This window comes from Varroa destructor, unplaced genomic scaffold (genome assembly GCF_002443255.2).
Source record: "Varroa destructor unplaced genomic scaffold, Vdes_3.0 BEIS01000004.1, whole genome shotgun sequence".
NCBI classification, from domain to species: domain Eukaryota; kingdom Metazoa; phylum Arthropoda; class Arachnida; order Mesostigmata; family Varroidae; genus Varroa; species Varroa destructor.
The window spans coordinates 13,066,826-13,078,900 of record NW_019211457.1 but is presented as its reverse complement, the minus strand read 5'-3'; the positions used below and the strand labels follow the sequence as shown (position 1 = coordinate 13,078,900).

General features: G+C 42.3%; 1 protein-coding gene across 1 annotated transcript; it reads left to right on the top strand.

Moving 5' to 3' along the window:
• The first annotated feature begins 6,883 nt into the window (after nt 1-6,883).
• On the top strand, nt 6,884-11,210 carry LOC111250055 (uncharacterized). Its single transcript, XM_022804678.2, has one exon. The coding sequence runs from the start codon at nt 9,213-9,215 to the stop codon at nt 11,034-11,036; it is 1,824 nt and encodes a 607-aa protein (XP_022660413.1). The 5' UTR covers nt 6,884-9,212; the 3' UTR covers nt 11,037-11,210.
• Nucleotides 11,211-12,075: the final 865 nt, after the last annotated feature.

Sequence of the window (12,075 nt, the reverse complement as noted above, 5' to 3'; positions counted from 1 at the left end):
TATATATATAGTTAGTACTTCGTGGATACGTTAGGAGGCTGGTCCATGCAATAGGCACCGTCATTGCGGTCCACTGGCCGACTGCAAAAAAGGCGGCAATGGATCCGTTGAGTTGGGCTTGTTCGGCGGTTGCTGCGTCTATCGATCCGATGACACTGGCTCAGGCCGGATACGAGTTGGGGGCGGCTTCCGGTCTGACAGCCGCCGTTGCTCCAGCGTACGAAATTGGAGCAGTGTTCCGCGCATGCGCCCCAGCCTATTCGGCTGTTACAATCTCAGCCAAAGGATGTTTGGCCGAACTTCTATCGATGGCTCGAACATTGGAAAAGCTTACTAAGCTAATAGTATACAGTCAATAAGTAAACAGCTAAGACAAAGCTTCATTGGCGTCCGCTTGAGATATCCAAAGCTGAGAACAGTTGCGGCCTGGAGACACGAACAGATTATATAGCCGATATTGAAATTTAGCGTTACAGAGAACAAATATCACGCTGTTCAACTGAAGTCCCGTCTGCGTAATTGATCAACCCAACAACCGCCTCGGAAGATTTCTATCTAGAAAAATATACCTCAGAAAATACATTTCAAGTACGTAGTGGCTTTCAGATCTCGATATAATGCTAAGTAAATATCAATGTCCCATATGAACGTTTTCCAGGTGGATTTGTTTTTGAATGTTGCATCGTGGATTGCTATGGTTAACACGGGTGATTCTTTTTTCTTGGGACTGAATACTTCATCATTCGTTTGAATAAACAAGAAAAAAAAGGCCGACAAGTCGTCCGTTTAGCGTAGGATTCAAGTTGATCGCGTACTAGATTTTGACAAGTTTGGAGGAGGAAACGCATGATCGAAGTGATGATTTGGCAATGCTTTACGTTAGTCTACCTAAAAAATATTTTATCAGACCACCTTTAAATGTTAAATACCATAGGCTATGGTATCACACGTAGATGTCTATCAGTTGTCAATATAATAAGGCATTATTTAAAATGGCCATGTTTGCTATGTCTACGCTTGTCGCCTCGATATCCACACGCATTGACGCCCAGCCCGCGCGGGTCGTAATAATCTATTGAATAACTTTATCAGCAATATTATGTTATTATAGAAAATCTGCTGTGGATCGATGTAGTTCATTCTGTTTCAATTAAAAGATCACACACAACAGGCATTTTGTATCGATGCGCTTTTTGCCAGCGATCATATATATTTAGAATTTTCCAGTATTTTGCGTATTCCGGCCACTCTTTTCTATAACGGTCCCGTAAAACTCCATCATAAAGCCTTTCCCATTACGTTGAATAACCATAACAAAACTAATAGACGCTAGCGGCATCCTAAAATCAGTTCACGATCCCCCAATCAAACTAATAATACTACCACCTTTCCTTAGTCAATCAATAGTCATCCTTCGCCTCAGATTCTGCTGCCCTTTTACTTGTCCAGCGATTGACTCCCATTGACCGAGAACAGCATAAATTACATAATAGGCACTTTGTTTAACTTTCATAGCAGAGATCATTGCCACCTCTTCCGTCAATAGCAGACGACACTTAGATCGCGTAGCCCAACTCGATCGTCGCATTTCGTTTCAGTGTTCCACACTGAAGTTAGCGGTTACCTTCAATTGTCCTTACCCTGCCACTTACTGAATTAACACGACCATCACTAGAGTTAATGTAAGTTTCATGGGAGGCCATCCGGCCGTCAATTCATTCTGGCAGAAGCTTAGGCTACGAAACAGACAGGTGGTTGTTAGTAATTCGCATTCAGTCTTCATACGGGAAAAACGATGGGGGAACTTGTCCCGAAAACAATGGATACCTAAATTTTTTTTCCAGACCATCATTTCGTGTAACTCGGCACGGACGAATATGCTTTTTAGAAGGGCGCATTGTAAATTACCTACAAAAACAATTCAATTAATTTCAATGATTTTCCAAATAACGGCTTTTGGATGTTCAAGAGCAGTGAGGCCCAGGTCAGAAAAAACATACGGGCTGTGTTCCTTGCCTTTTGCATAGTGTACCTAAATCGTTCGGCATTATTATTAGCAGCGCATTAGGTGGCTCCTGCCGGATCGAAAAGTATCTATCTATCTATCTACGGCCGAACTCATACGTAGACCATTTCACGTGTCCCTAAGTGCAAACATGTCACCCCCGTCGACGAAACTCATAGGGTGACTAGAGATTTGTCTGTTTCTGTTCGACTCACGGTCTTCACTTGACGATCGTATCAGTCTGACAGATTTATTCGAATAGAACTTTTCGTTCGTTTACTTTCAATCAGCTTCTAATTGCTTCCCCGATCATTTTGATCAGTGGAAAGACCATTCTAACCGATCAAGCCGTTAGTTTATATAAGGTCGAAGTGCCCGCTGTTCCCTGACACATACATAGACAAACATATGCGGATACGACGCGCTCTGCGGTACATACATACATACATATGCCGTCGTCATCTTCGGTGATACATAGCATTTCTAAAGATTTCTTTTCAGGAAGTCACAATAGGATATTTAACATCGCCAGCAGATCTGTTCGAGGACCTCAATAGGATGAAGTTTGAGGAGCTGAATTGCGTGGACCAAGCGCTGCTCTTACGGCAAAAACAAATCGCATTGCTTTACGTAGGATCTAGCAATTCATTCTTTCCGGTTTATTAGCGAAGCGCCTATCTATTTAATCATATCGTACATGCCATTGACGGGTCAGAACCAAAAACTCCCGCCCGATCCATTAACACGATTTCTCTCATCTTACAACTAACGAACCGACATTATAGTGGTACCCAAGTTACCCCTGAGTTCCCTCATCAGACCACTGATCAACTTTATCCATAGATAAGTACAAACCTGATTTTCCTTAGAATATAGGATATAATCTATTGATACATGTTGAGAATTTTGCTAATTGTCTTTTTTGTCTTTATTGTAGACCATCGTCCCCGTCACTTGTCAGCCGTAATACTGCGTTAAGCAAATCTCTATTACTCGTTTTCAGTATTGGTAATTTCCGCTTTCTCTTTTTTGCTTCGAGTATATAATGTAACGATTAAATCTGCTTATTTTTAAGTGAAGCAGAAGTGATCTCGTTTATACGATCCGTGTGCGGAACAGCTTCCACGAAGACGTGTCTAGGGGGTAAAGTGTCTAATTCTGAGCAATATGTCATAGAAAATCGTACAAGTTTATATGATTACCACCACGCTAAGCCGATTTGCCGCCGGGAGCCGTATAGACCTTGTACAATGACGTGCTTTCCTGTTAGACGGCGTCTGAACTGGGACATCAGATCATGGAGCAGACGATTGTCTCTGATGGAGTATGGCGCCGTGTGCTCAAACTCGCTTAATAGTCATATCCTCGCGATATGGAAATTCAATGCTTCTGTTGGGGGGAGGCGGGATACACTAGAGCTAATGGTACGAAGATAAGGTTTGCTTGCCGCGAGTTAGGTGTTTTCGATGAAATCGGTATACAAAAAGAGACGATCGTCGAAGCTTGGGTCGGGTTTAGAAAATACTGTGACAGAAATTAAAGCGAATGATATGATGCCATCGAACATAAGGTGATAGTACGAAAGTTATAGGAACCTACCATCATCATTGTCTTTGGGCGTGTAGCAAATTTAGTATGACATAATGTTATTATTAACCATATTAAATAAAATACCGTGCATAATGGAATGGAATAAAAAAAAATAGGCATGGATAAAAGAAAGAGTGAAAAAAAATTTCTCCAACATGATAGAGTATGTAGGGGAAGCTTCATGTAAAAAGGCCGCTACCTGCATTGCTCTAATCCAAGATAGATAGACAAGGCTTTTTGCTAGAAGCGTTACAGACAAAACAACCTACCGCTGGCAAAATCTTAGTTGAGCAAATACATATAATATAGTTCACAGAGTTATGAACTTTAACATAATAGAGTAAATTATATAATGTGCTTACTAGTCGCTACTCCTGTATAAATATTGCTTGTATCCCACCTAGTAGTTTCACTAAGTTCTAAATATGATCATTAATTGCGCGAAAATACATCCCATCTGCCACGTTAACAAGTCAATTTTGTATACTACCCTCGATATCCCACATGACGATTCCACAACTCCGCCATTCTATTGCGCCTTTTAAATCCTCAACAAAAACAGCTGCTTACTAATGAAGTCCACGATTGGAACCCCCACAGAATAGACGTGTTCCGAATTTCACTTCGGCTCAGTAAAAACAACTAGCAGCTTCAACCTGTTTCATCTGCCGAGGCGAGGCGCACTGACCGCCTGGGTCGTGCCGAGATATAGCGAATTGAAATATTAAAATACATTTCCGCACCAGCGGGTGTTCGGGCTCCCGCCAAAGATACCCCCCTCTGCCCCCGCGCCAATTTCACGTTTGTCCGCTATCCCACACCCTCCGGATTTGGGAACACTTGTCGTCCAATGCAGCAACCTCACTTACTGTCGTCAACTGGGCTTGCTGAAAAAAGCTCATACGCATTAGCGGGAATTCGACCTCGACCATGAGGCTGCTCTGTGGGCGCGTCGTTAGTCAACAGCAGACGACAGATTGACAGGTTTGTGTTTAAAATGCCAGCGACATCATTAGGTGATCACTGATAGAATGGTGACACAACTCATCGAACTCTCTATTTGCGTCGTGACGATCCCGTGTTGTGTATACCGCTGCTCTCGGTGAAATGTACACGCTAGCAGGTGAGAGTTTACTAAGTTCTTGGGCTGCAGAAGCGTGCAAGAAGCGTCCGGTACACTGGATGGTAGCGGGACCGAGTGACTAACGGGAACTCGATTGTCTATAATGCTTCTTGGTCCCACTGAGCGCAGCATCGACCCATACAGACACACACCCACCAAAAAGGGAGACGTTCATAAACGTCGTTCTGTTGATGATTGAACACGCGGCGTACACAGGTGATTACAGGCTAAAACTAGCGTCGAACTAGCAGTTGACGCTGCAATAAGGAATATATATATATACACGTTTTGTATATATCAGCGGTGATGTATAGACGCAGCTGAGAAAACACCTGCTCGGGACGATTGTGCCGCCGAAGCCGCAGCGGATCGTTCAAACAGATTGTTCATTGCCAGGTAGAGATAATGATTTTAGGTTAACGAACCTATATATAGGGTTGGCTATAGTTGACAAAGTGACACTTAGCTAGCAGTGGAGCTCTGCGTCTATATAAGCTTTCGTGTTCGTTGTTGCATCAATGTTCCAGTCGTATATATTGAGGCCGACGTTATTTACCAGCTCAGAAAGTACAGTTCTTTCTACTGTGGGCTGAAAAAGTTATTATATTTGTTATTTGTTGATAACTTGCCGTTATTAAACTTGCCATTAAAAATATTAAAACAGCCGATACATGAGCTGTTACGCAATCTGAGGCGAACATAAACACTCGGCAAAAAACAGCACAAAATCCCGATTGCTATGTAGGTAAAGTATCGTTTTCGAGGCTAGCTCCGGTTCCATGTAGGATCTGAAGAGAGCAGTAAAGTTCTCTCTTATAATTTAACAACTTTTTTTTGGAATCATAGAACTTACTTATGGAAGACGTAGCAAACGCTACGTGAACAGTATTGATATGAAAAAAAAATTAGCTCACTTTAATTATTATTATTATTATCTATCAGATATTGTTACTATTAACTACGATACCGAGATAGTTAGAAGTGATCAATTTAAATAATGAGAAATAATTACATTTAACAGAATTTTATTAAACAACAAATCATAAGCAAATAGCTTTAACAAGACAAAATTTACCTATATAGTACAAAAATAAGCAGTTGCGTTTCTGTATATATATATATATATATATATATATATATATATATATATATAATAGAAAGATAATTTCCAATTACCCTGACTGAATTTCTCTATGCTCGTCTTTTAATTGACGAATAGATCTGTACTAGAGAGATCTGTAGAGACTATATTAAACTAAACAGAATTTACTCATCCTTAAAAAATGTCAACAGGCATCCTTTTCAGTTGAAAATGAAGCGGGTGCTTTTGCCCGATGACGACTGTGTTATGTCAGGGGGTCTGCCGACTATATGTAAAAGACTGGCCTCTGCGGTTTCGATCTGCCGGCATGCAACAAACGAAAATATACGCTTTGACCCATTGTTTAGCTTCTGAAACAAAAGAATCTACGCGACTCAATAGAATTTGAAGTATGCTTATAGATTGAGTTCATCCGTCTGCTAGCCTCACGACGCCCCTGTGTAGGGGCGCTAAACTGTTTGCATTGGCGTCTTTGCGACGCTTTAGATTAATTTTTAAAAATGTATTTCCATGTTCATGACCGGTACGGTCCTGCTTAGGCGTTGCGTTAGATGCGGCTGGTTCCTGCCAGCATGAATCGATCACTGCCCTTCGTAGCCGTGTGATCCTGCTGATAGATGATAACAATCCGACTATATCGATTCGACGGTACGTTACGTTGGTTCACACATTCTACCACCGTTACGACGGGGTGTGACCCATCGTCGTGTGTTATTTATTCCGTACGATTAAGCAGCCGTTGATCTTTTTGAGATTACTGCGCAAAGATTGACCCTTTCGGAAGTTGTCAACTGTCTCTTAGGGACAGAATTATACAATGGCAGAAAATGAAACTATACATTTTTCTTATAGAACCTAATGTCATGCTAACTTGATGCATAGAGTTTAAAAAGCTAAACAACTTCTATATGTACACAAATAAATAAATAAGAAAAGAAATCGTCAGATCTCGAGCATCCAAGTTAGATTTTTATTTAGTTGGGCAAAACGAACACCTTTATTCCGCAACGCTGCTACTGCCACTAACATCATAAATTCTGCTTACTTTTGCAGGCTCCGTCGATCTGATCTATTCGAGCAATTCGAGAAAGCACCGTTATTTAGATTTACGCGGCGACAGTTAATCTGTTCTACTGTTCCAAGACGGCTGTTCTTAGTCAACTGCTCCTTGAACAGCCGTCTTGGTTTGTTGTTTGTTGTGGAACCTGACTGGGTCGACCTATGCCCTCGCCACAACGTCTGACTGGCCATGTGCACAAACAAGCCGAACGGTGATTACCTGGCCGCAGCAGTATGTAAATCCTTTTTTGGCCCTGACGCGTTAACTTGTGCGTCGACTCTTGTCGTCGCCATTAACCGTTCTGCTGGTCTGAGCAAAACCATATTACGTGACTCAGCGTCAGCTTCTTATCAATTGACGTGTGTACTCCTTGTACACGCACCAGCTCAGATACATCGTCTATTAGCGTATGCCTTAACTTCATCGATCAATAGTAGAATACCGACATATATCCGTTTGTTACTATTATGTTTTTAAATCCCCCGTACCTTTTTTTCGTGTACACATATTGGCACGATAGCTGGCTCCCGAATTGCATCGTCTTTGAAAAGCACTCATGTCGTCTCCAAGTGCAACTTGATTGCCTAGTATTCTAGTGTACAGTATACGTATCCCGTTACGGACTTGCGTTTCCATTTATCGTATGTATCTCCCTCGATTCCATACCTACGATGTTACAGACACGCTGCACTGACCATCGTAATCAATAACACTCGTTTTAACCGTCCACACCAATTCACTCGTTCAAACCTCCGAACTCATTCTTCTGCCGACAGGTCGCTACGGTTCCAATACGTTCCCAAATTCATGGACACACGTTGTCCGCCTACTTGTCCTTTGACTTTAGGCTACAGGAACTGCACTCGGCTTATCGGGGCCTGTCTTCGCCTTCAGACGAGATTGCTGCTAAGCCCTATTATGTACCGATGAAACCCTACCCTGTTCCAGCCTGACTGCCATTAGCCATTGGCACTCTACCAACTCTAACGTTTTACGGATATAATTCATCACCGGTACAACAAACACTTCGATTCTGTAAGAAATGGTGAAGCAACAAGAAGACTTAGGTAGGTTTGTGACAAATATTAGGGATAAGTTGTCGTCCGGGTTCGAGCCTGGACATAGACAGACAGACTTCATTTCACGCTGGCAGCCAGCTAACCAGCCGTCCGTCTGATGAAACGACGCCTAGCGCCGATACCGGACGTAAAACTCGAAACATAAAGATCAGATCTTGCGAGCTAACTTGTTTCGATTTGTCATTTGGATCGATGGTAACATCACTTGCACAGTTGAATGGAGACTGGTGTGGCACACGAGTCAGTAGCAGCATGATAGCATCTCGGGACGTACCTGGTCACCGCCACGTTCTCTCAGTACGTCATTGAGGCTTTCTCTCGGTGGGAGTGCATCTCTTCTCGCTGCTACATAGACCCGCTTGTTCAGCTGTACATGGCCTCTTACAGATGTTTTTGAAATTTTCGATCATCGCTGAACAAATTGCCCAAAAACGGTCGTTCTCCCCCAGCTTACATTCCAGTGTATAGAAAAACATTTTTGCGTTTTTTTTTTGGCGTAAAGAAATTTTTCTTCCAAACATGTCATGTTCAGGACGGTGTTTTCTCTTCAGGACACGTCGACAGACAAACAGAATACAAACATCGTTAAAGCTGTTTTCGAAATGGTTGCCACATACAAGCAATAAATATAAACAAACTTCTAGACATATAAGAATAGTTTTGATAGAATTATAGTATTGCAAATTTTGTACCATTTGGGCCAAATATCTATTGAAATGACTGTATCTCGTCCTTTAGATGGCGACTAACTGAAACTAAAATGAATCGTCTAATTGCCTACCAGTGTTGACCTGTTGACAATCTGATGCTCGCTATAAACCGGCGACCTCAGATCAGAGTTGTCCGCGCCTGAAAGGGCAAGGAATAACCCCTTACCTTCTTGAGTGTTCTCTTGTTACCCTGAGCACGCAGCTTTTTTAATTGTGCTTCGACCTTCGGTGTAGCTGCAATCGCTATTCTACTATGTTCGTCTGGCTTTCATCAATTCTTCAGTGTGATGAAGTTGAAGTGCTTGTAGAAGGCGTGGGCTGTGTGTGAGCTCTGTGGATTGCAGCTGCTACTAATTCAACGGGGTGTCATATGAGAGTCAGGTTCCTGTTAGTAATCGTATTGAAAATAGCCTTCTTTTGCTGGTACTACAGTTGCTTGTGGCACGAATGACTGAGAAAAAGACGTGATCGAGCTGTCAATTTGATTGTTTTGGCCGATGAATCACTGGAAAGTGGCAAAAAATAGTCAGAATTTTGGAAAAAATGACAGTCACCGGAACTGCTGAATCAACTCAATTGCAACCTACACATTTGCATTCCCTGTGCAAAAAGCCTTGTCAGCTTAGGTGCAAACGGAGACCCTGCGATTTCATAATAGAATGCGACGAAGGCAGTCTCTCTGCCCACAAAAATGTGCTAGCCAACGCTTCTGGATACTTCCAGGGACTCTTCGCTGGATGTATGGTCGAGGTCAAGCTATCTAAGGTCCAGTTGAAGCTAATCTCCCTCAGAATAATGACGAAAATCATTGACTTCATCTACAAGCAAACCATAGATCTTACCATTGACGATGCTGTAGACATTCTGATAGCATCACAGTATCTGCTTATCGAGGGATTGATGATGAAATGCTCGACGTTCTTGAAAGGCAACGTTAACCTAGGCAACGCCATCGAAATCTATTACATTGCGGACCACCATTGTATGAGTGAACTCCGCATAGCTGCGGTCAAGATCCTGGCAGAGAACATTGTTCCACTCGTGTCAATAGATCAGTTTCTATTTGAAGTCGAACCCAACCTAATGCGGGCTCTACTCGAATCTGATGATCTCGTTGTGCCGCATGAAGATTCAGTGTATGAGTTCTTCGTCGCCTGGCTTCATCGGAAACCGCAAGACAGAAAAGGATACGTCGACGCCTTAAAAGAACTCATCCGATTCCCGTTCCTCAAGGTAACTACTGTGGCACGTTTAAAACAGACGTTCGGCCCAATTAAGGGTCTGCTGGAGTTAACAGACGCCAATAACTGGAACTTAGAGGAGTCGACGTTTCGACGGCGGAAATATACAATGGCTCATTGTCATTTTTTGTGGCAGCAGCATTGGCACAGGAACACATGTTGTAACACAGTCGGTTTTGAAAGAAGTCGCTTAGTTTTAACCTGTAGCATTCTCGACCAGCGTCACGACACCCTGATACACGGAGATTGGACGAGTGTTCCAGTTTTGTCCGATGTTGAAGTCTGCGGCCACATGCTATATTCAAACAGTTTTGGACATCTTTACCATTTCCGTGCTCGTACTGACCATTTCCTTCTTCCGCTTAAACCTAAATTTACTACACGTCTTCCAATGCTTCTCGGCCCCCGATTGTACGCGGGCCAAGATGGTATTCTACGCTTAATTGAAAACTCAGGTTTAGGCTACCTGAAATTTCCAAATATCTACCAATTCAGTGGAACAACTGGCCACTTCGAAATGCAACCAGCCTCAAGCGAAGCGTTGGTCACAACGGCATCGTCTGATCAGCTGATCTTCCACCGTTATTCTAGTAGCCTCATCGATCCCATAACGGGCCGTGTAATGAATGTAAGCTACCCACTCGAGTCGAAAAATCGCTTATGTGGTGCACACTGGTTAACTGCTATTCAAAGGAATGATACTTTTTTGTTTTGGTATCAATCTAATGTCGAATGCAGCCCGTGCGGGCTAACTCGCCATAAGTGCTTGACAAGTCTAAACCTTTCGAACGGACGTTGGGGCCCTTCAATTGACACCGGCAAATACAGTTATAGTTGTGAGAGTATGCTTCCTACCCTAGTTCACGGAACAGTGTACATGTTGAATTCTGCACCGAACCTTGATTATGGCGAGCTCCGCATTGACAAGCTCGACGAAGATAACGGACTCATGCAAACGGTTCAAGTAGCCATGCTTCAGAATGCACAGTTTATGGGAGTGATTCCTGTTGATGTTTGTACATCCTGTCCTATGGACACGTGGCTTTCAGCAGAAATTCGAAAGCTTCCCGATAACACGCCGAGTCAACGAGCACTAATTTATAAATTACGACAGGTCGCAAGCTAAAAAACTAGACCTGATCAATTCCACATGCCCATATCGATATTCTCCAAATAGGCCCCGCCAAATCACCCTGAACAGCGAAAGCCCGCAACAAAATGTATCTTGTTTCTGACGTGGCATGAATGAAAACAAAAAATAAATTAATGTATTGAAATCTCTAATCAACGACGATGTAAATGAGTGTTTTATATAAACGTAATACTTGTTCGTGTATAAGCGTTTGCATTTTTTGAAATGTTATTATAATTAATTTTTAAAAAAAAAGTTATACAAATGATGAAACGAAGTGATCACGCTGACCTGGGCGCTAATTGAAATTTCCCAATTTATTTCAGGACAGTTCAGGTAACAGTAGTAGGTTAGTTAAGAGACGCTTGTATCAAAGGCCGCTTGTACGCATAGGATTACTTAATCGGACCTCAGTTTCTTTTTTTGTTAAATTATGAATAGTTTATAAGAGTGCGGTGGTAATCTTCGATAGCAGGACGATGTTCGACAGGTAACAGGATAAGCGTGTCATGCAAACCTAAAGTATAGTTTACAAGGTTGATGTAACTAAGATGCTACTAGATCTAGCTTTGTGCTGGAAGTCGCTCATTTTTAGTCGACTATGGGACTAAATTTAGCATGTGGATCTTTCAGAAAGGCGTGAAATGTGGTTTGACATAGTTTCCAAACGACTCAAAATAATATACCCTTTGATTGAGCTCCTATTTTGTAGCTGACACGTTACGTATTTAAGAAGTTTTTGATCAGGAGCAGATCCGAGGATTGACCGAGGACGAGGTAAAGCGTTACGCAGAACTATTTCGAATTGCCAACTCATCGCCCGTTGTTGTACTTCGTTTCTCAATCTAGCCACAGCCCCGAACCTCGTTCTCTTATCGTGAGACTTAATCGTAGGGCAGACAAAAGCAGAAGCTACCGTATGGAACAAACACAGTTTTTGTTTCACTGCAATGTTGCTGCATTTCGTTTATGATGATGCTGACGCCTTAAACCACCAGAACGACTGTAAGTACGGTGTTGGTACTTCTAGTCA

Excerpts from the sequence above, each read along its gene's own strand:
- LOC111250055 (XM_022804678.2), top strand. The coding sequence starts at position 9,213 with ATGACAGTCACCGGAACTGCTGAATCAACTCAATTGCAACCTACACAT.